This window comes from Setaria viridis, chromosome 9 (genome assembly GCF_005286985.2).
Source record: "Setaria viridis chromosome 9, Setaria_viridis_v4.0, whole genome shotgun sequence".
In the NCBI taxonomy this organism is placed as follows: Eukaryota; Viridiplantae; Streptophyta; class Magnoliopsida; order Poales; family Poaceae; genus Setaria; species Setaria viridis.
In genome coordinates this window covers 39,466,122-39,487,202 of record NC_048271.2, presented here as the reverse complement: position 1 = coordinate 39,487,202, position 21,081 = coordinate 39,466,122, and the positions used below count along the sequence as shown (strand labels likewise).

General features: G+C 45.7%; 4 protein-coding genes across 4 annotated transcripts; 1 reads left to right on the top strand and 3 right to left on the bottom strand.

The window, feature by feature from the left end:
- Positions 1 to 264: 264 nt before the first annotated feature.
- Positions 265 to 4,754, bottom strand: LOC117840309 (plant UBX domain-containing protein 10). Its single transcript, XM_034720801.2, has 4 exons — positions 3,800 to 4,754; positions 1,543 to 1,713; positions 986 to 1,189; positions 265 to 646 (listed from the first exon to the last, which is right to left on the bottom strand). The coding sequence occupies exons 1-4, from the start codon at positions 4,607 to 4,609 to the stop codon at positions 416 to 418; spliced, it is 1,416 nt and encodes a 471-aa protein (XP_034576692.1). The 5' UTR covers positions 4,610 to 4,754; the 3' UTR covers positions 265 to 415.
- Positions 4,755 to 6,291: 1,537 nt separating this feature from the next.
- Positions 6,292 to 9,685, bottom strand: LOC117835595 (uncharacterized). Its single transcript, XM_034714951.2, has 5 exons — positions 9,444 to 9,685; positions 9,242 to 9,314; positions 8,159 to 8,312; positions 7,854 to 7,895; positions 6,292 to 7,365 (listed from the first exon to the last, which is right to left on the bottom strand). Exons 1-5 carry the CDS (start codon positions 9,533 to 9,535, stop codon positions 6,494 to 6,496), a joined length of 1,233 nt encoding a protein of 410 aa, XP_034570842.1. The 5' UTR covers positions 9,536 to 9,685; the 3' UTR covers positions 6,292 to 6,493.
- Positions 9,686 to 11,363: 1,678 nt separating this feature from the next.
- Positions 11,364 to 14,323, top strand: LOC117837379 (uncharacterized). The gene is made up of 5 exons (XM_034716993.2): positions 11,364 to 11,989; positions 12,142 to 12,353; positions 13,385 to 13,483; positions 13,633 to 13,706; positions 13,792 to 14,323. The coding sequence occupies exons 1-5, from the start codon at positions 11,767 to 11,769 to the stop codon at positions 14,006 to 14,008; spliced, it is 825 nt and encodes a 274-aa protein (XP_034572884.1). The 5' UTR covers positions 11,364 to 11,766; the 3' UTR covers positions 14,009 to 14,323.
- A 1,737-nt stretch (positions 14,324 to 16,060) lies between these two features.
- On the bottom strand, positions 16,061 to 20,513 carry LOC117837378 (5-oxoprolinase 1). The gene is made up of 2 exons (XM_034716992.2): positions 20,370 to 20,513; positions 16,061 to 20,065 (listed from the first exon to the last, which is right to left on the bottom strand). Exon 2 carries the CDS (start codon positions 20,020 to 20,022, stop codon positions 16,255 to 16,257), a length of 3,768 nt encoding a protein of 1,255 aa, XP_034572883.1. The 5' UTR covers positions 20,023 to 20,065; positions 20,370 to 20,513; the 3' UTR covers positions 16,061 to 16,254.
- Between the last annotated feature and the right edge of the window lie 568 nt (positions 20,514 to 21,081).

Here is a 21,081-nt window from a genome sequence, read left to right as displayed (position 1 = left end):
ATGCTCACCGCGTGCCTGTCTGGCTGCTCGCCTGCTCCTATCCCAGGCCTTGCAGCACCTCTACAGCTAGAGGGACTGCGTCAGATGTGGACCCTGTAGTGAAGTTTCAGAAATCGGAACGTGTTGAAGGAGCTTAACGAGAACGGGAGCAATCATTTATAGCCACAAGCATTTCAGTTTTGCATGGTACCTAGGGCTTGAGGAATGTAGTCACAACTTCAACGGACTTCAACAATTACAAGACCTAGCTGCGGTCAGCTGATATATGGTAAAGGTGAATTTATTGAATGAACGAGTACAAAAAAAAAACATGCACCTGTGGGGTAATACATCTGGGAATCCTTAACTGTGGTTGAACAAATTCGAAAAAGCAGCACCCTATACTTGCGAGTTTTAGTTTTCTGAACTTACAACATCATTGTTCTATCTCAATAAACAGGCTCGCCTGCGGATGCAAGCCTGCTTCCTCCAGTGTCAGGGAGTGCTTCTCTGGACCGTATGTGACCCGTGGGAAATTCGAAACTAGGCTGTACTTCTCTGCTTTCAAGAGATCCAAAGAATCGACGTAGTCATAGAGGGAAGTGATGGCGGCGGAGCTGTGGAATCTCCGCTCTTTGCGTTCTCCAGTCGGAAACCTTATGAGAACCTGCAACATAATCAGAATGTCACTAGTTAGTTCCACAGGAATTCGCATACATGAATACACTGTTACAACTAGTAACATGTAACTCCCGTTCAGAAAATGCCGGGTGCGAGCAGGCAAACATCAAATTTCAAGCTAGCCTTTGTTTTCAAAATTAACAAGTATTTCAAGAATCAAGATGGATGGTAGCACAGAATTTGCATGAACAGCGATGATGTTTGGTAGGCATCAAATAGAAAAAATGCCTCAAAGACCAGAATGACATCAAACTGAGCATATTATCCTAGAGTAAGAATTGAAAAAAGGTTGTCAAAAAAGACGAATAAAGAATGTTAAACATACCCGAGTAACACCAGGCCCTTTCTCAGGTTCAGCCCCAAGAGCCATGGCCTTCTCTTGCCTCCTCCTTGCAAGAGCAGCTTCCTTTTCAGCTGCTTCTTGGGCTGCCCTCGCTAGAGCTTCCTCTTCCTCTTTACGTTTTCTCTCAGCTTCTGCAGCCTCTCTTTCACGTCTTTCCAGTTCCTCTTGCCTTTCACGTTCCCTGGCCTAGTAATTTTCAAAAAACAAGTGTTATAAACTAGTGTTATCAGGAAAAAAAAATCCAATACTAGCCGAAAATTAGGATCATGTTTCCACACTCTGCCTAAGTCCGCACCTTAACTGATGTATTATGGGATAGAATACACTGTGGACAAATATAAGACTTGAAGGTAAAATTTCCCTCACTAGACAAAAAATGAAATGCTCTCGCATATAGATAAGGCAATCCACATAACCACCCTCCAGCCCACATTGTTGACCAACCCCACCATAAGTTCCTTTCAGAGATATACAACGTACGTTTCTACTGTCAAATATCAGTAATGTAAAGTGCACACTTCTCATGTAGCTTAGGATACCTGGTCGGCTTCAAGTGCAACTCTGTAAGCAGCATCTTGCTCTTCACGTAAACGCTGATTATTTAGCCTCTCTTCAGCTTCAATCCTGGCAGCAACGAGTGATGTAGCACATTCTTCAACAACCCGTTGAAGAATTGTTATCATCTCTTCAGGTGACTTAGGCCCTTCAACCTTTGGAAGATGAATATAAATTACATAAGCAATACTAATCAACTCTAAATGGTGCAAGAGTAAACCATTTTGACAGTTTTACAAGCCAATCGTATAATATACCCCCAAGGCCCCAACACAGATCAATTTTATATGGTAAAATAAATGTATTTCAACAGTTTTATGACCAAACACATACCATACAGTTACACAAACATTACTAAATGATAGCAAGACCTCAAGCCTGAAAAGCCCTGGCTCCATCAAGGATCAGACTACTAGTGTTGATTAGATGCTCTATTTCACTGAAGCGTAATGTAAGGAGGCCAATCTTTCGGGAAAAAAATGATGTTAGCTTTATAATCTTCTCAAGTTCCAGTGGCATTAGCATCAATACTTGTAAATGGAGGAAAGGGGGGACCTAAGAATATTAAATAAAATTTTGCCATAAAACTAAGTTTAGGCTGCACTGATTAAAATCACACCAATGTTAACCAGATGTAGGATGATCCATTAGAATGGAGCAACAATGCATAATCAGAAATCAGGTCCCTAAATTACAGGATATGCAGTTGAATGTGCGAATAACAAAACTAATGGACTTATTATCAACAGTGCGCAGTCTATTCAGCAGTTAGAAACTTGGACGAAATGGATAAGATGAACCAGATGATTTCTTTTCATATATCAATTTAGCTGTACAAAGAAAATATATCATCCACTAATTGTAATCAGATGTAAACATCAGTCAAATAGTCAGTACCACAATAGCAGTGCTTTGCTCAAATTCTTATACAATATAAAAATATTGCCAGATCAGCTTTTGTTCATGACTCTTTGAGCAGTCGCAGCAAAAATACATTAGATTTATCACACAAAATTTCAACTGAATGGAGTCAGAGAAGCATCATGTAAATGCATCCAGTGATCTACAATAAGGTCTTGTGCAAATTGGTGGGTGGAAAATGGGAATGAGCAGCTGGACTATTTCCCCCCTTGTCTGGTTGGTGGATATAGATTCAAGGGTTTCAGGATTTGGAATTCATGGGTGTGCGAATCCCATCAATTTACTCCCAAGAGATTATTCCCAAGGGATTGGAAATCAAGATCAAAAACAAAGGAGTGAAATAAAGAAAACTATATTCCGTTGTCCAATCTAAACTTTTAACTCCAGTTTCATGTACCATTCCACAGCATGAACACAGCCAAACATGCCATAGGTAGATAGTTTTTCTTTTTGGGTGCAGATCACTTAGCATGCATGCATACCTAACAAAAGGTACAGTATATAAGGTGTTCCCTTACAGAGGGCAACATTACAGTTGTTACAGCTGCTATCTAAAATTGGAAATATAAATCTGGCTCAAGAAACTAAACTACAAACACTACAAATCCCTAATTCAGTTATGGCAACATAAACACTTTCAGAACAATCTCAAAACACTATCTAGTGGGATAAAATTGGAGCAGAAACTATATTCCCTTGTCCAACTCTAGACTTCAAGTCCAGTTTAAAGTACCATTCCAAAGCATGAACACAGCCAAGCATGCCATACATAGATAATTTTTTCTGGTGAGCATGTCACTTGATGACATGCATGCATACTACCTAAATAAAGGTACAGAGTATAAAGTGTTACCTTACAGAGGGGAGCATTACAGTTGTTACAGCTGCTATCTCAAATAGGAAATACAACATCTAGCTCAAGAACTAAATTGCAAACAATCCAAATTCCTAATTCAGTTATGGCAACATAAACAATTCATAAAACAATCTAACAACACTATCAAGCAGGAGGCAGCAACATCCTCCTTTCTTACTATAACCGGCACCGAGCCCATAAGCATAACAATAGGCTAACTTCGGCAACTATGTGATCTAGGTCTACAGCACACACCTTCGAGTCACTAATAGTACCTAGCAACAATGGTAAGCACCACTGACCTAAGTCCACTGAATCTAATGGTTTCACACACACCTTCAGTATCATTGATGTGCTAACCAAAAGAACCAAAAACCCCAAATCGACTGAATACAGCAAAATCCTAACTATATGAAAGCTTAAACTTATTTCCAGCCCCAACAGGGGTCATTTCAACACCATACCTGCTGCAATAGCATGATTCTCTGGTTCGTAGAAGCCATGACCACAGCACAAAACGGGAACCTCGACGCGTTCAGGCTGTTACTCATCTTGAACCCTTCAGTCCTTCTGATGCTACCACCCCACGCAACGAAGTTCTCATCTATGAAGGCCGCGACGGGCTCGGCGCAGAGGCAGCCGCCGCAGAAGGCGGGGGTATCCGGGTGATCAGGAGAGTGGAGATACACGAACAAGAGCTTGAACTCCCGCTGCGCTCGCTGCAGCGCGTCGGAGAACCCCTCGGCCACGAAGCGCGGACCGCGGGCGGCGCCGAACTCGCGCTCGAACTCCGCGACGAAGTCAGCCGCCTCGGCGGCGGACGGCGGCAGCTCGAGCAGGCGGTCCCCGCCGGCCTGCCCCGCGAGGCCGAGGAGGGAGAGGGAGCGGGACAGCACGCCCCCGGCGACCCAGGCGCCGAGGCGGAAGGTACCGGCGACGAGCCCGACCCCGCCCGAGACGACATAGAAGGGGAGCGTCACCAGCTTCCACGCGATCCCCGGCTGCTGCTGTTGCTGCTGCTGCTGCTGGGGCGGCGGCGGCATCGGCGGCGGGGGCGCGACGAACTCCGCATCTGCCAGCGGGGCGGACGGGGCCGGCTCCCGCGAGGACGTGGAGGCGGAGGCGGAGGGGGAGGAGGGGTTGGCGGTGATGGAGGACACCGCGACCTGCAGGTCCCAGTTGTGGGCCGCGAGGATCTCCGTGCAGAGGTCCGGGTCGGAGATGCCGGTGACGGCCTGGAAGTAGCTGACCTTGTCGTCGACGGTCTCGGCCATGGCCGCCGGCGGCGAGGGCGGGGCTAGGGTTTGGCGATTGGGGACGGCGGTGCCGGTGGTGGTTAGGAACTAGGAGGAACGAGAAGACGGGGGAGATGCGGTTGCGGGAGCCGGGTCAGTGCTGACGTCTGCTCGTCTTCCCCTCGGGGCGCCGCGATAAAGCAGAGCCGAAACGGCGTGCCGGTATTCTTGCGGAAGCGTTTACTGCACTGCGCGAATACGCGTTAGGAGCGTTTGGTTAATTTTGCTTATTTTTAGCACGTGTCATATCGAATGTTTAGATACTTAGGAGTATTAAATGTAGACTATTTCAAACCAATTACATAAGTGGAGGCTAAACGGCGAGACGAATCTATTAAGCCTAATTAATCTATCATTAGCAAATATTTACTGTAGCAACACATTGTCAAATCATGAACTAATTAGGCTTAATAGATTTGTCTCGTCGTTTAGCCTCCACTTATGTAATGAGTTTTGTAATAGTCTACGTTTAATACTTCTAATTAGTATCTAAACATTTGATGTGATGGTTGCTAAAAATAAGCAGGAAACCAAACCAGGTCTCAGTTTTTTTTTCTCACTCCTTTTCGTCCCGGGGATGATGATGGAATTCAGAGATAAAATCGATTTGTTCACAAATACACTCTGTTTTGGATGAAATCTATTTGTAACGAAACACAGTAGTTTTATTTTTATTGCCTGTGTTTTTTTATGCTGCAGCGCTGCAGAAAAAATGTACTGCTGCTACTTGTTTGATTGGCTGTAGAGCCGTCCGCAAACAGCTGCAACAAGGAGAAGCGATGCTATCGGCCTATCTCACGAGTCACGTCCTGCCGACAGTTGGCCGATTGCAACCGTCTGAAGCTCAGAAGCTTGGCTTTCAGCGTCAGCCCAGCAGAGACCACTGTCACGACCTGCCGCGTCTGCGTGCCTGCTGTCTGCGGTCGTGGCTGCTCTAGATTGTTCTTCATCAGTGTAGTTTCAAAAAAAAAAAAAAGATTGTTCTTCAGTGCTAGTACACTGTGCAAAAAGAAGACTTCCCATCACATCAAACTTGCGGTATATGCATGAAGTACTGAATGTAGACGAAATCAAAACTAATTGCATAGTTTTGTTGTATTTTGCGAGACGAATCTTTTGAGCCTAATTAGTCAATATTTGAATAATAATTTACAAATACAAACGAAACGCTACAGTGTTGCTATAGTAATTTGAGCACCTCAAAATTAGGCAACTAAACAAGACCTGATAAACGATATGTCTCCGTAAAGCTGCAAAAGTAGCCCTGCAGGTAAACAACGGCGTAATTGCCGTACCTTTCAGTTTCAAGATGACGGGCGCGACACAAAGTCAAAGGAAAGACTGCAGAATCTTACAGTCATGAATTTCTGGACTGCAGTTCCAATTCTTGCCAAGCTATTGGCCATTGGCCTACTAAAATCAGGGCATGCCCAAAGTTAGAGCGAGAAATTTTAGAATCCATTTGATTTGGTACCAAATCAATACTTTCCACCTTTTGAGTTTCAAGAAATTTCTAGTAACTTACCTTAACTATAAACATTGGCACGCTAATTTTTGTAATGAACCAATTGATAGCTAAAATTTCTAGGCATGCCATGATTTTGGTTGGGCAAAAATTGGAACCCAACCAATCAGGCCTTACACAAGAACAAGCATGGACATGCAAAAAATCTCATCAATTAGGATCACTTTAAACAGGATTTCAGACTTGTACACAGTTTTCTTCAACAAGATTAGAGTGTGTATACACAAGCCACTGCATTACAGGGTGAAGATGGTCCTTTTTGGATTCAGCCTGAGAGAGACAAACTTGCAAAGGGTACAGAGCTTCGTAATCCAGCACTACATCCACATGCCTACAGGCTACAGCTCCTCAATAAGAACCTTGGATTGCTGCTTGCTCTTTTTATCCGCCTTACAATTCCCAGTGTCCAACTCCTCAAGAGATGCTTTCTGTACTTCGACGATCCGAGCTAAAGGTGGCCAGGCCTCGCCTGGCTGCTCATGGACCCAACAAGTCATGAAGAATAGCTTCCTAGCTGCACCACGAAGCTTCGAAGAGCTCTGGGTGCTCTGTGTCTTGCCCACTTTCTCTGCCTTGAGCATTCTCTTACCAGCCTCAATGAGTTGATGGAAGTCACTTAGTGCGCATACAAGTGCATTGTGTCCCAAGGAGAGAATGGTGATGATATCTTCCACAAGCCCGATAGCAAGCCTGAACCCGCCGGTGTGCCTGTAAGCAGGTGAGCATGTCTCCTCTATGCAGGCTGTGAGTGCTTCGGGTACTGTCTCAGGTTTAGCATCCTCTCCCATGACTTTAGACATAGACAGGGCAACAGTTGAAGCCCCCAAAGGATCAGAATGCCAATCACCATTGTAGAGCCGAAGCGTGAAGCAGTAACTGTACAGAATGTCAACCAAGTGAACGGCAAGCAGAGGCGATGGCTCTGCCCTTGTTAGCTGTTTCAGCGATGGGAGAGGAGATTCTGGTCCTTCTGGGATTTCATTGATGCTAGGCTCTTGGTCAGTCATTGGATCTGATGTAGCAGTGCCTTTTGTGTTCACTTGTCTGATAAGCTGGATTCCATCAGGGCTAAGGGGTATCGATCTAGCAGACGGCGTTTTCCACCATGGTGTCCATGGTTCGATCATCTTGCTGAGTTCACCTGAGGCCAGAGCTTGACGAAATCGTTTGATTTCATCATCAGAGAGGTCTTCAAGCTTTATCTCTTCCCCTGTATGGTAGAAACAACAGAGAAATACAAGCCCAATGAGCGACCAACTAAAATCTTGACGTGCATAGCAATATTTACTGGTTCTAACAAACTTACAGTCTAAAATGATTAGGGAATAAATATCACCCAAAATGTGGAAGGACGAATGAGTAAAATGAAGATAACATGGATACTGCTAGTATGCTATATGCCTATACTGCATTTCTAGGAACATAAATCATGAAAAAAATTGGACAGAAGGAAACATCAGAAAATTGGAGTTGCCACCAATCATCAGCATTTGACGGCCTAGTTAGTTATCTAGGAAAATCCAACAGGTTAATGCTGAATTCTCAACTAAAGTTCACAAAGGAATTGCAATTAAGAATGAGGTAAGATTGTTTAAAGAAAATCAACACTTTCATACATACTAAAGAACATATTATACTACTGCAGAAACCTACTGTGTTGTCACATTTAGAACGGCATGAAAAGTGAACATAACATACCAGACATAACTTTTTGAATAAGTTCCTCCGACAACATCGGCTCTGCATGACAAAAAAAAAGTTTAGCATGCCAATAGGATTTATCCATAATTACCCAAAGGAAAAAAAAATCAGAACAGACAAGTGATCATAACTCTACTAGCTATAACCAGGAAAATACCATAATGCATGTGCATGGAGAAACAAGTAGTTTTATCCTCCTAAGCAATTATTTTAATAGAAAAAACTGCAATTGTGAACCTCTAGCTTTTATTTACAAAAAAGGAAGATAGAACAACGGCATAGGCCCAAATCGCCAAACATACCATCTTCACCATCCGACTCCATCTCTTCTTCCAAGTGGAGCCGCTTGAGGATATCTAGCATCTTTTTCTTTGATTCATCTTCAGGTTGCATCTGCTTAAGCTCATCCATAACATTCTCGCGCATGAAGGATTCAGTGCATTGAAGGCTATGCCCCTATTAAACAAGAATCAAGAAAATTATTAGAAGTTATATAACAAAAAGAAGGCTCCGCAGTGCAAAATCAGCTGCAACCACTGAAAACACTGATATTCCTTCGCATCTGCGAGCATAGAAAAGAAGGTACACAAACTTGACAGCTTCAATGAATATAAAAGAATGTCTTGGTCTCCTCAGTTTGAATAGTATATAATCACAACACAAGCAGTTGCATAAGTCAGAAGCTTGTTTTGTGCATGAATGAACAAATAGTTTCTTTCAGAAACTGATTGGTAATCTCAAACAGACAAATTGATCCACTCAGGCCTGCAATTAGACCTTCTTTGATGAACTCTACAACATATTGTTACTTGAGATGTTAACTGATCCAAAGTGTGTGTACTTGAGATTCACTAAAAGGGAACATTCAAATTGGAAACTATGATGTATAAACTTCTTTTAACACTTTTGGATTGCTCTTTTAGTCCTTTAATTTAGTAAATGGATATTGTTAAATTCTAGCACAGCAAAGCAATGTTTCAGCTTCTAGCCTTCTACCATGATTTTCATTAACCAATGGAATGAGAAAAACTCGATATCCTAGTAAGCAACGTAAATGCACTAGTATTTCATTGTGGCCATTGGAAAGTACAGCATCAAATAGATACGCCAAAGCTAACAATTCCCATGTGGTTAATGTGAATCACAAGAAAATTGTAGTGTATGTTATTTACATTTACACCTTTGCACGGGAATCAGGGCCTGTATTTATTGTCTATAAGCTTCCAGAACCACTGCGGCAATTCGACAAACACATTGTGGGCGTCTGCAGAAGGCAACCCAGGCATGGGAACAACAAGAGCGTGGAATCATCGAAGGCTATTATAAAAGCCCTAAGTCGTTGAGGATGCGACCCATAGCACACGAGAACCGAGAGAAGGCCGCACCTTGTAGCACGGGAGCGAGCAGTACCGGGAGTTGCAGCGGGGGCAGGTGTACTGCGCGAACTGCTTCTGGCACCTGCAAGCAAGCGGCACACACAGAGGCACGCATCAGCACGAGCAGGCAGGTAGCATCAGCCGCCAGGACCCGATGCTTCGCGGCAGCAGGAAAGGAAAGAAGAAACCGCATGGGGGAGGCGAGGCTTACACGCGGCAGATGACCCTGGTCTCGGCGAAGGAGGCGGCGGAGGACGAGGACCCGGCGGCCGCGGGGTCGGAGACCACGACGTCCCTCTGCATCGCTGCGCCCGCACGCGAGGGTCCCTGCTCCGCTGCTCTTGCGCTTCTCACTCCTCGGTGGCGGGCTGGCGGCGTTCGCTTTCGCTCTCGACGGCAATATGCAGCGGCGGGCGCCGGGGCGGGGAGCTTTCTCGATGCTCGGCGAAGCGGGGCAGTGCGCTGGGCCCATTTTGGAGATGACCGAACAGTACCATCCACCTAGTAAGTTACTTGGGCTTAGAATTTGAAGGTTAATGGGCTGACCCGAAGGAAGAAGCTGGCTGTAAATTTTGAAGCGGCCCAGTGGTCCACTGTTGTTGTGGACTTGGGGAAATGAAGCCGTACGCTAGTGCACCAGTGCGTACATCACCATGGTCCGGACACTGGTCGAGCCACCTGCCGTGCCGGTCACCAGGCCTGCCGGTCACTGCAGAGGCTAAGATTAGTTGAGAGCTTGAGATGAGTGCACCGACAGGCGATAGTCCGGCACGCCGCACGGATGAGCGGGAGAAGACGTGGAACGGAATACCCAATACGTGACGTACAGCGGCGCGTAAAGGAGCCATCGCCTACGCTACGGACGCTTAGCTGGTTCAACAGTGTCAGCATCTCTAGTTCTCTACGCTGGCTGGTGGCTGGTGAGCTTTGCTCGGAGGTTCTCTCTCTTTCCAAACTTTTTGCAGCAGGAACTCCGCAGAATTCCAATGGCGTGCGTTTATTTGACAAACCGTTCTAATCTGCCTTCAGTTTCGAAATCCACGATGCCGCACGTGCCTTCAGTTTTTTTTTTGACTCGCTCTCACGTGATCTGATGTCACTGTTGTCTCATCACGGGTGGAAAATTGGTTTTTTTAGTTTCGGTTGGAAAGACACATAGGTCTCAAAAATCTAATCGGGACTAATCATTCGGAACTAAAAGTACCCATCTTTAGTTCCGTGTATTTCACCCGGGACTAAAAGTGTCCATCTTTAGGCCTGGTTTGGTTCCGGTGACTTATTTTTAGCACCCATCACATCGAATGTTTAGATACTAATTAGGAGTATTAAACATAGACTATTTACAAAACCCATTACATAAGTGGAGGCTAAACGGCGAGACGAATCTATTAAACCTAATTAGTCCATGATTTGACAATTTGTTGCTACAGTAAACATTTGCTAATGATGGATTAATTAGGCTTAATAGATTCGTCTCGCCGTTTAGCCTCCACTTATGTAATGGGTTTTGTAAATAGTCTACGTTTAATACTCCTAATTAGTATCTAAACATTTGATGTGACACGTGCTAAAAATAAGCAAAGGGAACCAAACACCCCCTTAATCCCGTGTATTTCGTCCGGGACTAAAATTCAAAAAATAATAAAAAAAGTGGGGCCGCTTTTGCCCCACCGCCGCACTCCTACCGCAGGCCGCACGCCGCTCCATGGCCTTGGCCATGGTTGCCATCGCCCCCTAGCAGCGGGAGGCGGTCCCCGCCGCCGCGTGCCCCGCCCTCACCCCACCACTCGCGCCAGCCTCGCGCTGGAGGCCTACCCGTGGCTTGCCCGCCTGGAAGAAAGGGAGAGGAGGAGGAGAGAAGAGAAGGGAGAAAGGAAGAGAAGAAAATAAGGTGGAGAAAGAGTGGGGCTACGTGAAAAGCGGTCTATTAGTCTCGGTTGGAACCACCAATCGAACTAAAGGTTCCTCTTTAGTCCCGGTTGGAATTATGTTAATTCCAACCGGGATTAAAGGGGGTCTTTAGTCCCGTTTGGTGTTTTCAACCTCAAGTAAATGTCTTATCAGATTCTTTTATCCCATTAGCCGTTACAATCGGAACTAAAGGACTCGTTTAGTCCCGTTGATATTACCGATCAGGATTAAAGAGTCCGGAGGTGGTCGATGGTGGGAATTTGATGTGGGACTAAAAATCCTTTAATCTCGTGTCCCAAATAAACGAGATTCTGAGCATTCTGAGCCATGTGTTCAGGGAGACTTTCATCAGACTCCCGCAGTCGGTGACCGTGCGGTGCGGAGGTGGGGCCAGGGATCCCGGGCGATTAGACGGGCCACCCGACCCCACCCCAGGAGAAGCAAAGCACAGGCACGCGCGCGCGCCAACGACCGCGAGTCCGCGACACGTCACGGGATCGTCCCGCTTCGCCCCGCATCCATCAAACCGGGAAACCCAGCCTCGCCCGTGCCGCGCCGCAGACCCCGCAAGAATTTAACGAGACTGGCGCCACGCCTCGCGGGCGCGGCGGTGGGGGTGAGCGATGCCGGGGGCGGAGCAGGCGGGGATGAGACGGCCGACGGAGTCCGAGCGCCGGCGCATGTACCGCGACCTGGCGCTGTCGCTGCGGTGCGGCCTCCGCGACGCGGCCGCGGGGTTCTCCTTCCTGCGCCTGCGCGGCCTCCGCGGGCTCCTCCGCGCCCTCCACTCCGCCGACGCCGACCTCGGACTCTTCCGCGACTCCCAGGCCATCCGCGACCTCCAAGGTTCACATCACATCACGCACATCTCTGTCGTTCGTCACGGCTACTCCTCTCGTCTCTCGGCTCTGTCTCTTCCCTCCCCTCGCTTCTTCTTCCTTACCAAATCAATCATGCCTGATGCGAACGGAACTGGGCTCTTCTACTACTATGTGCAGTGGTCCCGGTGCTGTTCGAGCACAGCCTGCGCAAGGCGACCGGCGACGCGGTGGTGACGGTGGCGCAGGTGCTGGGCATGGAGCCCGCCGCCGCCAGGCTCAGGAACCCCGCCACGGACTCCGAGGTCGTGCTCGCGCTCAGGGTGCTCCAGGGCTGCTGCCTCCTCTGCCCGGGCTGCGCCGCCGCGGCGCACCGCTACAATGCCGTCAAGGTACGGCCTCGCCGCGATCGGCGCAGCTCTGCCAGCATTTCGCTTCCGTCCTGGCCTCCTGGGAGATTTTGCATGATTGTCGTAGTTCAGACATTGCATTGTCCAATGTACATCAGATCCGCCCTTCCTTTACCGTTAGTTGGGAAATTCTTGTCACATATTTGTCGCAGGAACGTTCTCAGTACATCAAGTACTGGCGTTTCAGTTGGGGAGTTGGAGATGCCTGAACTGTGGGAGAAGTTCTTTTTTTGAAATAAAAGTGGGAGTAGTTCTGGGTAGCTAAGGGGGTGTTTGGATCTTTAGTCCCGACTAAAATTTATGTCACATCGAATATTCGGAGACTAATTAGGAGGACTAAACATGAGCTAATTATAAAACTAATTACACAGATGAAGGCTAATTCACGAGACGAATCTATTAAGCCTAATTAATCCATCATTAGCACATGTTTACTGTAGCATCACATTGTCAAATCATGAACTAATTAGGCTTAATAGATTCGTCTCGCAAATTAGTCTCCATCTGTGCAATTGGTTTTGTAATTAGCCTATATTTAATACTCTTGATTAGTATCTAAACATTCGATGTGACAGGAATTTTAGGAGGTGCTAAAGAAACAAACACCCCCTAAGCATCAGCCATGGAAAAGTGGGTCCAACACCTCAGGTCCATGTCCTGGCATCTGCTTTTGCTCAGGGTCTGGGTGAATGTTTCATGTTAGTACGGTTCCTACTTCCTAGTGCTGGTGACCACAAGGATCCTAGCAAAGTGCCTCAGGCAGAAGACGTTCAGTTCAAGCTTACTGAGTTATGGTTCCTTGCACGAGAGGCGAGAGACCATTTGGGGTGGGGGATTAGTTCTTGTGCCACTATGAAGAGAAGTCATGTTGTTGGCTGTTGCCATAACCAGGAGGTGCAACGCTAGAACTGGTTTTGGATTCCTTGAACACCAGAGTTATGCGAATGTGGTTGTTGGCTTTATTAGTGCTCTTTCTATCTGAATACTGCATCGATTGCGCTTATTATGGTCAGGTGGTTCTGAATATACTGATGACTCGGGGTATCCTTGAGCAAAGAGCATGTTTGGACACTCTTTTAGCATTGCTGGTGGATTGTTCAGAAAATCAGATGGTAGGGAAACCTTTTCTTATCTTCTTTCTTCAGTTTTATTGAAACACTTGCCTAGGCAAGGTCTCGAAAGAAAAGCTTATTTCTGCAACTTGAGTGCTGAATTTTTATGTCTGCATCGCTCCTTTGATCTCTTACTGATCTCTGTGTAGGATTTCAAGGAACAATTTGGGCTAAATAAAATTGCTGATATTGTAAAAGATCCAAACAGGGATGACCATGTAAGGTCTGTCCATACTCCAAGCCCAGACACATTCCAGTCTTTATCACCATATAAAATGCTTGACTCATATTTTTTTTTCTTTTTTCAGGTTAAAATGTTCAGAGTTTCTGCTTCTTTACTCTGGAAATTGTGGTGCAACTTTCAAGTCTAATATACAAGAAGATCTGAAAAAACTCTTTGGAGAAAAATGCGCATCATTTATCTGTTCAACGAACCTTTTCAGCTCAACTTTAGATTCACAAGTGAGGCAATGTGAGCTGAGCTTTCTTGCAGAGCAGGTGTTGGATTACATGCAGCCATACTAAACTGGACTATCAGAATGCTATGCCTCCACATATATGCAGTGCAGCCATAAACAGGACCATCAGCATGCTATTGCCTCCACATATATGTAGTTGAGCCATACTAAAGACCATCAGCATGCTACTGCCTCCACATTCAGTGATCAAAAACAGAATTCCAGACTTCCAGTAGTCGAAAATCTATATTTCCTAGTATTAATTTGGTTAATTATTAGTTGTGTTACTGTAGCACCTAAATTCTGAGGTTTCATATTGGTTTAAAACCATTGTACAGTGTAAAAGGGAAAACACATCAAGTCAACAAATTTATACTGCTCATGTGCACAGTGCCACATATCAGTTTATTTCTTTTCTTCCATGTCTCACACCAAAATATTAATCTTTATAGTGGACAGTTGATAGCCACCTTGAATTCTCACTAGTTCGTTATCAATGTATGATCCTATAATCAACTGGTCTATTACATTGTACGGAGAGAGTGCCAATCAGTTTCAAATACTAAATATATCTTTTCCCAGCTTGTATTCATAAAAAAAATGAAATGTCTCTGTTTCCTCAATTTCTCGTGTGTATTTGCATTTGATTCCAAGCTTCGCTATTTCAACCAGAAAAAAGATCAACGTTTTGTCCCTTCAACTTAGAATATGAGATCAAGGATTAATCTTCACAGTTAGGTGTATCACTGAAGGGGAGGAATGACCCACAATGTTTAATTAGTTCCTTATCAAGTAGGATTTTACTGAATAAATCTAATGCAGTCATGAATATGAGGCAAACAATATACCGACAAATGTTTCTCCTTCCTAAACAACTGGAACAATATACTCTGGAACCTGTGCAGTTCTGAATCCTGGCAAGATTTTGATGAGCAAGTCCGCACAACTATGTAGATCAAATTGGATGCAAGAGTGCCTTACAGAATACAAGTTTCGCTACATATTCTGATACTGGATTCACATTATTTTAAAAATGTGTACAGACAGTTTTGATGATGGTAAATTTTGCTTTGACATGCACACAGATGTACAACCTCTGGTACAGTCTAACCGAAGTCTCACAATTCATTGAATTGAAATATTACCAGTATGTTCACGACAGGTTTGGTTGCTAGCCACATCTTAAGCGCCCGCACCTAGATCTGACTATGGGCCACCCGACCCAACCCACCTGAAAAAAACCCAACCCAACCCATTCAATATGTTGGGTGGGTGCGGGCCGATATTTATGACCCGATCTAAAACACGGGTCGAGCATGGGCCAAAATTTTTGAAAAAAAAAACTCGAAAAATCCAACCCAATCCGAAAATTGCACATAAAAACATGGGTTTGACCTGACCCAACCTGAACCTGACCCGACCAACCATATGATGGGTTGGGTGCGGGCCAAAAAATCTGACCCGATGATCGGTATAGGTTGGGCGCGGGCCAAATCTTTTTATCCGAAACCTGAAAGACCTCGACCCGACCCGACAAATGAAGCACACCAAAGGTTCTTAGACATGTGTTTGGTTCAACAACACAGCTCTGACTTACCAACTTTTTTTTTGCACCTTTTCCATGTGCTACTAATTTTCATGCCAAACTTCCCCACAAGTGTGACACCCTCACACCCAAAGTAAGAAAATGGCTCAGATAATTGTGATTAGTGACAAACGGTAGAATTTAAGGCATAAAAGCACTTACTGGAAACAATCTGAGTTTTGGAACTGCTAATTAGGCACAGCATAGGAAGCAACAACCACAAGCTGGGGTATGCAGGCATGAGAGCAGTAAAGCTCTTCATTGTCAGCAATTTGTTTGGACATTACTGGTTTAACATAAAAGATTTATGGAGAACAGCAGCAAGGAAGCAACAATCACAAGCTGAGCTATGCAGGCATGGTTTAACATAAACGAGAAGCAAAATAACAAGGTGATTTCCGACTGATACCAAGATATGATAAAATCACAAGCTGAAGAATGCAGGCATAAGAGGGCAATAAAGCTCGACATCATCAGCGATACCTTTTAATATTACTAGTTCAACATAACAGATCTTCGATGAGCAACAGCAAGTAAGCAACAACCATGCTTTTATTCAACTCCAACGCCTCAGGGAGCAATGATAGCACCTGGAAAGAATCCCTGCCAGGTTTTGTTTGTCGGTTTCGTTGCAATTTATTTCAGTAGGGGTGTAAATATAACTACGGGAGTACATAGGCAAGAAAAGAAAAGAAGAAAGGCAGATGTCATCAGCATCCACAAAAATATCAGCAAAGAGAGCCGAAGCCACCACCGCCAGGTGTGAAAATCTGAAGAACATCGCCAGCACTAACTGTTACAGTGTTCTTTCCTCCAAGGTAAATCTTTCTGCCATCTTTCCTGACCAGATAGTTTGCACCACGAGCACCGTGTGCACCTCCTTTGAGTCCTCTGGGAGCATGCACCCGCCTCTCAGAAAGAATGCTAACAACAATAGGCTGCCGGAATTCAATCTCCCTTACAAGCCCATCACCGCCTCTGTGGAAACCAGAACCTCCACTGTTCTCCCTGATGCTGAATCTGTGCAAGAGAACAGGGTACCGCTGTTCAAAGATCTCAGGATCAGTCATCCTTGTGTTCGTCATGTGACATTGAACGCCACTTGTGCCATCCCAGGTTGGCCCAGCTCCACAGCCACCTCCAATGGTCTCATAGTAACCAAAGGTGTCATCTCCAAAGGTCAAATTGTTCATGCAGCCCTGAGAACAGGCACAGGCTTGGAACGCCATTAGGACAACATCTGTCACTCTCTGAGAGGTTAGCACGTTGCCACCAACCACAGCAGCCTTGTCACTTGGTGAAAGGAAAGAGCCTTTAGGAATGAGGATCTTCACAGGAGCAAGGCAGCCTTGATTTAGCGGTATATCCACATCCACCAAGCACCGTAGGCAGTATATGACAGCAGCTGTTGTAACTGCTTCAGGAGCATTCCAGTTGCCATAGACCTCAGGACTGGTACCCTCAAAGTCAATTGTAGCTTCACCTTTACTAGCATCAAGGGTGAGCTTCAAGTGGAGCACTGAGCCATCATCCATATAATCTTCATCCTCAATAACACAGGACCCATTCTCCTTTTGAACTCGAGATGCAACTGCCTTGAGCATCTCCCTCACAGCAACCTCAGCATTCTTTTGAACATGGCTCATATAAGATTGCACAGTGGCCAAACCATACTGATTTATTAGTTCTTTGATAAGTGCTATTCCTCGCTGGTTTGCTGCGACCTGAGCACGGAGATCAGAAAGATTATCCTGGATCCGACGTGTTCCTGGGATCTTGTAGCCAGAAAGTTCATCTGAGCAAGGTGACTGCAGCAGCTGGACTATTCCTTCCTCTTGGAAAACACCCCTTTCAACAAGTTTAAATGTTTTGATGGCAGCACCTTCCTCCCAAATACATTTCGAGAAAGGAGGCATACTTCCTGGGGTGATACCACCAATCTCTGCATGGTGGCCTCTACTAGCAACAAAAAAGACAAGGTTACCATTATCGAAAACTGGCGTGACAACTGTTATATCTGGCAGATGACTCCCTCCTGAACACGGATGATTTGTTACGAGAACATCACCCTCATGCAGGTTATCACCCCAATAATTAAGCTGCCAGCGAACCGTACTAGACATGGCTCCTAGATGCACAGGAACATGAGGTGCATTTGCAACAAGGCCACCATCTGGACCAAAGAGAGCACAAGAAAAGTCTAGCCTTTCCTTTATGTTAGTGGAAATTGAAGTTCTCTGAAGTGTCCGACCCATCTGTTCTGCAATACCCATGAACCGGTGATTGAAAATAGAAAGTTGGACCACGTCTGCAACTTCTTCAGATATTTTTACTGTGCTTGGAGCTGCACTGATCTCAATTTTTATGTTACCATACTTGGTGATGATGGCTTTACAGTCCTTTTCTATTATCACTGTACTATTTCCATTCATAATAACTGCAGGGCCTTCCAAAACATGGCCATAACCTAGATTCTCAAGTTTGTACAATGGAGTTTCTTGCCATCCATATGAAAAATAAATCTGACACGAACTTTCTTGCACAGGTTTTGTTGAAATATGTGTCAATTCATGAGGCTTCAGGATGTTTGTACCACCAATACCCTGAACTCTCACATCACATATGAGTATCTTCCTGTTTAGCAATTTGAAGCCATACTCTTGCTGAAACAGTTTTTCAAACTCAGTAGCATAGTCATTTCCAGATCCTTGCTCTGGCTGTTTTACCATGATGGCGGTATCAGTTCCGTCGTACCTCAAGTTCAAGTATGAATTAGTCCTGATGCTCTCATCTACAAAACCTTGCTCTCTTAACTTTTCTTTCACTTGTTTTACTAAAAGGGATTCTCTTCTAGATGCCTCCGCAGCAGAATCGGCATTATAAACAGCAGAGTAAGGCTCTTGCAAGTCTTCAATGACATCAGCAAGGCCCATCCCGTACGCACTCAGTATTCCACAATATCGGTGAACAAGCACCTCAGACATACCCAAGGACCTTGCCATAGCACATGCATGTTGAGGACCGGCACCACCAAAACAAGCGAGGGCATGGTTCTTAGTATCATGGCCCTTCATTTCTGTCAACTGGCGTATAGGCCGGCACATTGTCTCATTTGCAACATTGACAAACCCAAGCGCAATCTCTTCAACTGTCATGTCCTTCACTGATGGATCCTGACTCTTTCTGTGAGAGTTGATCTCAGCAGCAAGATCCTCAAATGCCTTTCTTGTAGCCTCATAATCAAGGGGCATATCTTCATTAGGACCAAATATTGATGGGAAGTACTCAGGAATAACAGTTCCTAGAATCAAATTGGCATCAGTAATTGCCAGGTCACCACCTTTTCTGTAACAAACTGGACCAGGGTGTGCTCCAACAGATTCTGGCCCAACCTTGAAAGCACCAAACTGAAACTTAAGCTTCGATCCACCACCAGCAGCCACTGTGTTTATGTCAAGCTGGGGAGCTTGAATTATTGCCCCAGCAATCTGGGTCTCCAAAACTTGTTCATAGCTTCCATCATAGCGGCTCACATCCGTGGATGTACCTCCCATGTCAAACCCAATCAGCGGCTTCATTGTCTCAAGTTCAAACAAGGTCTGTGAGTAGCCAACCACACCACCTGCAGGACCTGACAATACTGCTTTATGCCCAGAGAATCTCCTCTCCGGTGCAAGTCCTCCATCTGATTGCATAAATAGCACATTCACCTGTTCAGAACCCCCTTCAAATCTCGACATGAATCCTGACAAGTACTCCTTGATGACTGGTGTCAGATACGCGTCCACGCTAGCCGTCAAGCCCCGAGGTACCGCACGGACCATCGGTGTCAGCGACGAAGACAAGGACACATGCTTGAATCCCATCTCCAGAGCTAACTTCTCAACCAGGAGCTCATGGTTAGGATAAGTATACGAATGCATCAACACCACTGCCAAGCATCTAATCCCTTTATCAAGCAAACCTTTCAACAAAGGCTTCAACGCTTCCACATCGACAGGCTTCGCCACCCTGACCAATTCTCCAGAGATCCCCTCAACAGATGACCCATCCCCCTCCTGAACAAGCTCAACTCGTTCGTCAACCTCAATCACCTCCTCATACAGATTCGACGGCTTCGACACCTTGAGGTCGAATATGTTGGGCCGAGCCTGGTTGCCGATCTGAAGCAGATCCCTAAACCCCCTCGTGACACAGAGGGCAATCCTTTCACCCTTCCTCTCCAGAAGCGCGTTAGTGGCGACAGTGGTGCCCATCCTGATCCACTCGATCCTGCCGGTGGGGATCTTGGACGACCGGGGGATCCTCTCCCCGGTGAACTCCTCCAGGATCCTCCTGATCCCTTCGATGGGCGCGTCGTCGTAGTTGGACGGGTCGACGGAGAGAAGCTTCATGACATAGCCCTCTGATCTCCCGGGTACCTCGGCGTAGATGTCGGTGAACGTGCCGCCCCTGTCAATGCAGAACCTGAACTTCTCCGCCGCGTTGCTGCCCATTGCCCGCCTCCTCCGGGGTCAACTCGCGAGGAATCGGCGTGCTCTGAAAACACCGCAACAACAGGGTTGGTACAGCTGAGATTTATCTAGAAGTGACTGGCTTCTAGCCAAGGTCCTGAGCTCATCTACACTGTGAATCCCTCTAATCTAATCTAACGCAAAGAATAAACAAGATGATCTGGTGAAGAAATAGCAGGGCTGTGCGCCAAAAACTAATCGAAGCGCGGAGCAGGTAGTCTGCGCATCGAGGATAGAATAGAACCAACCGCCTGCGGAAAGAGCAGATGGTGGCACAGGTGGTCTCTAGGCTCTAGCAGGGGATGAATGAGGAGAAGCGAAGAACTTGCCTCGGTGGAAGAGCGCCTGCGGCTGGGGACGAGGGCGGTGGAGATGAGTTGTGCCGGGGCCTCGCCGCGCCGTACCCCCACGGGTGTTGCTGAGAGCGGCGTGTGGAAAGAGCCACAAGATGACTCGATTTTGCATGAGGAGGAGAACCTGGTTTTGGATTGTGCTGGCCGGTGGGCCCAGTGTAGCGTAAGCCGCAGTAGACAAAAAAAAAAAGGCTCAATTTCTCAAATATTAGGAACCAATTGCACAAAAGTACATCTAGTTGCGCACTTTACACAAGAATACATTCAGCATTATGGCAAATGTTAAAGTATTACATTCAGCCAACGGTGCTAGCGCCCAGCAGCGTTCGGACGGGAAAATAGAAATTTTCCGAACGCTTCGACGAAACATTAAAAATTACCTAATGCAACATCAGCTATCATTGTTTACAACATAAAAATAATGTGTAAAAATAATTACATTGTTCGACTCTATGATAGAAAATTTTTTCTACAACATGAATACTATGTTTCATGCAACATTCACTATGAAACATGAAAAAACAATAGTTGTAACATCAATGCTTAACTATTGTAACGTATATCGGAGTATCCGATTTGTTTTAAAATTCCGGACGTTTATTCTCTAACGTTACCGTTCATTCAATATCATGATGCGCCTTATTCAAGAGCGTGTCACATGACGCATTGACGCAGCTTGCCCAAGCTC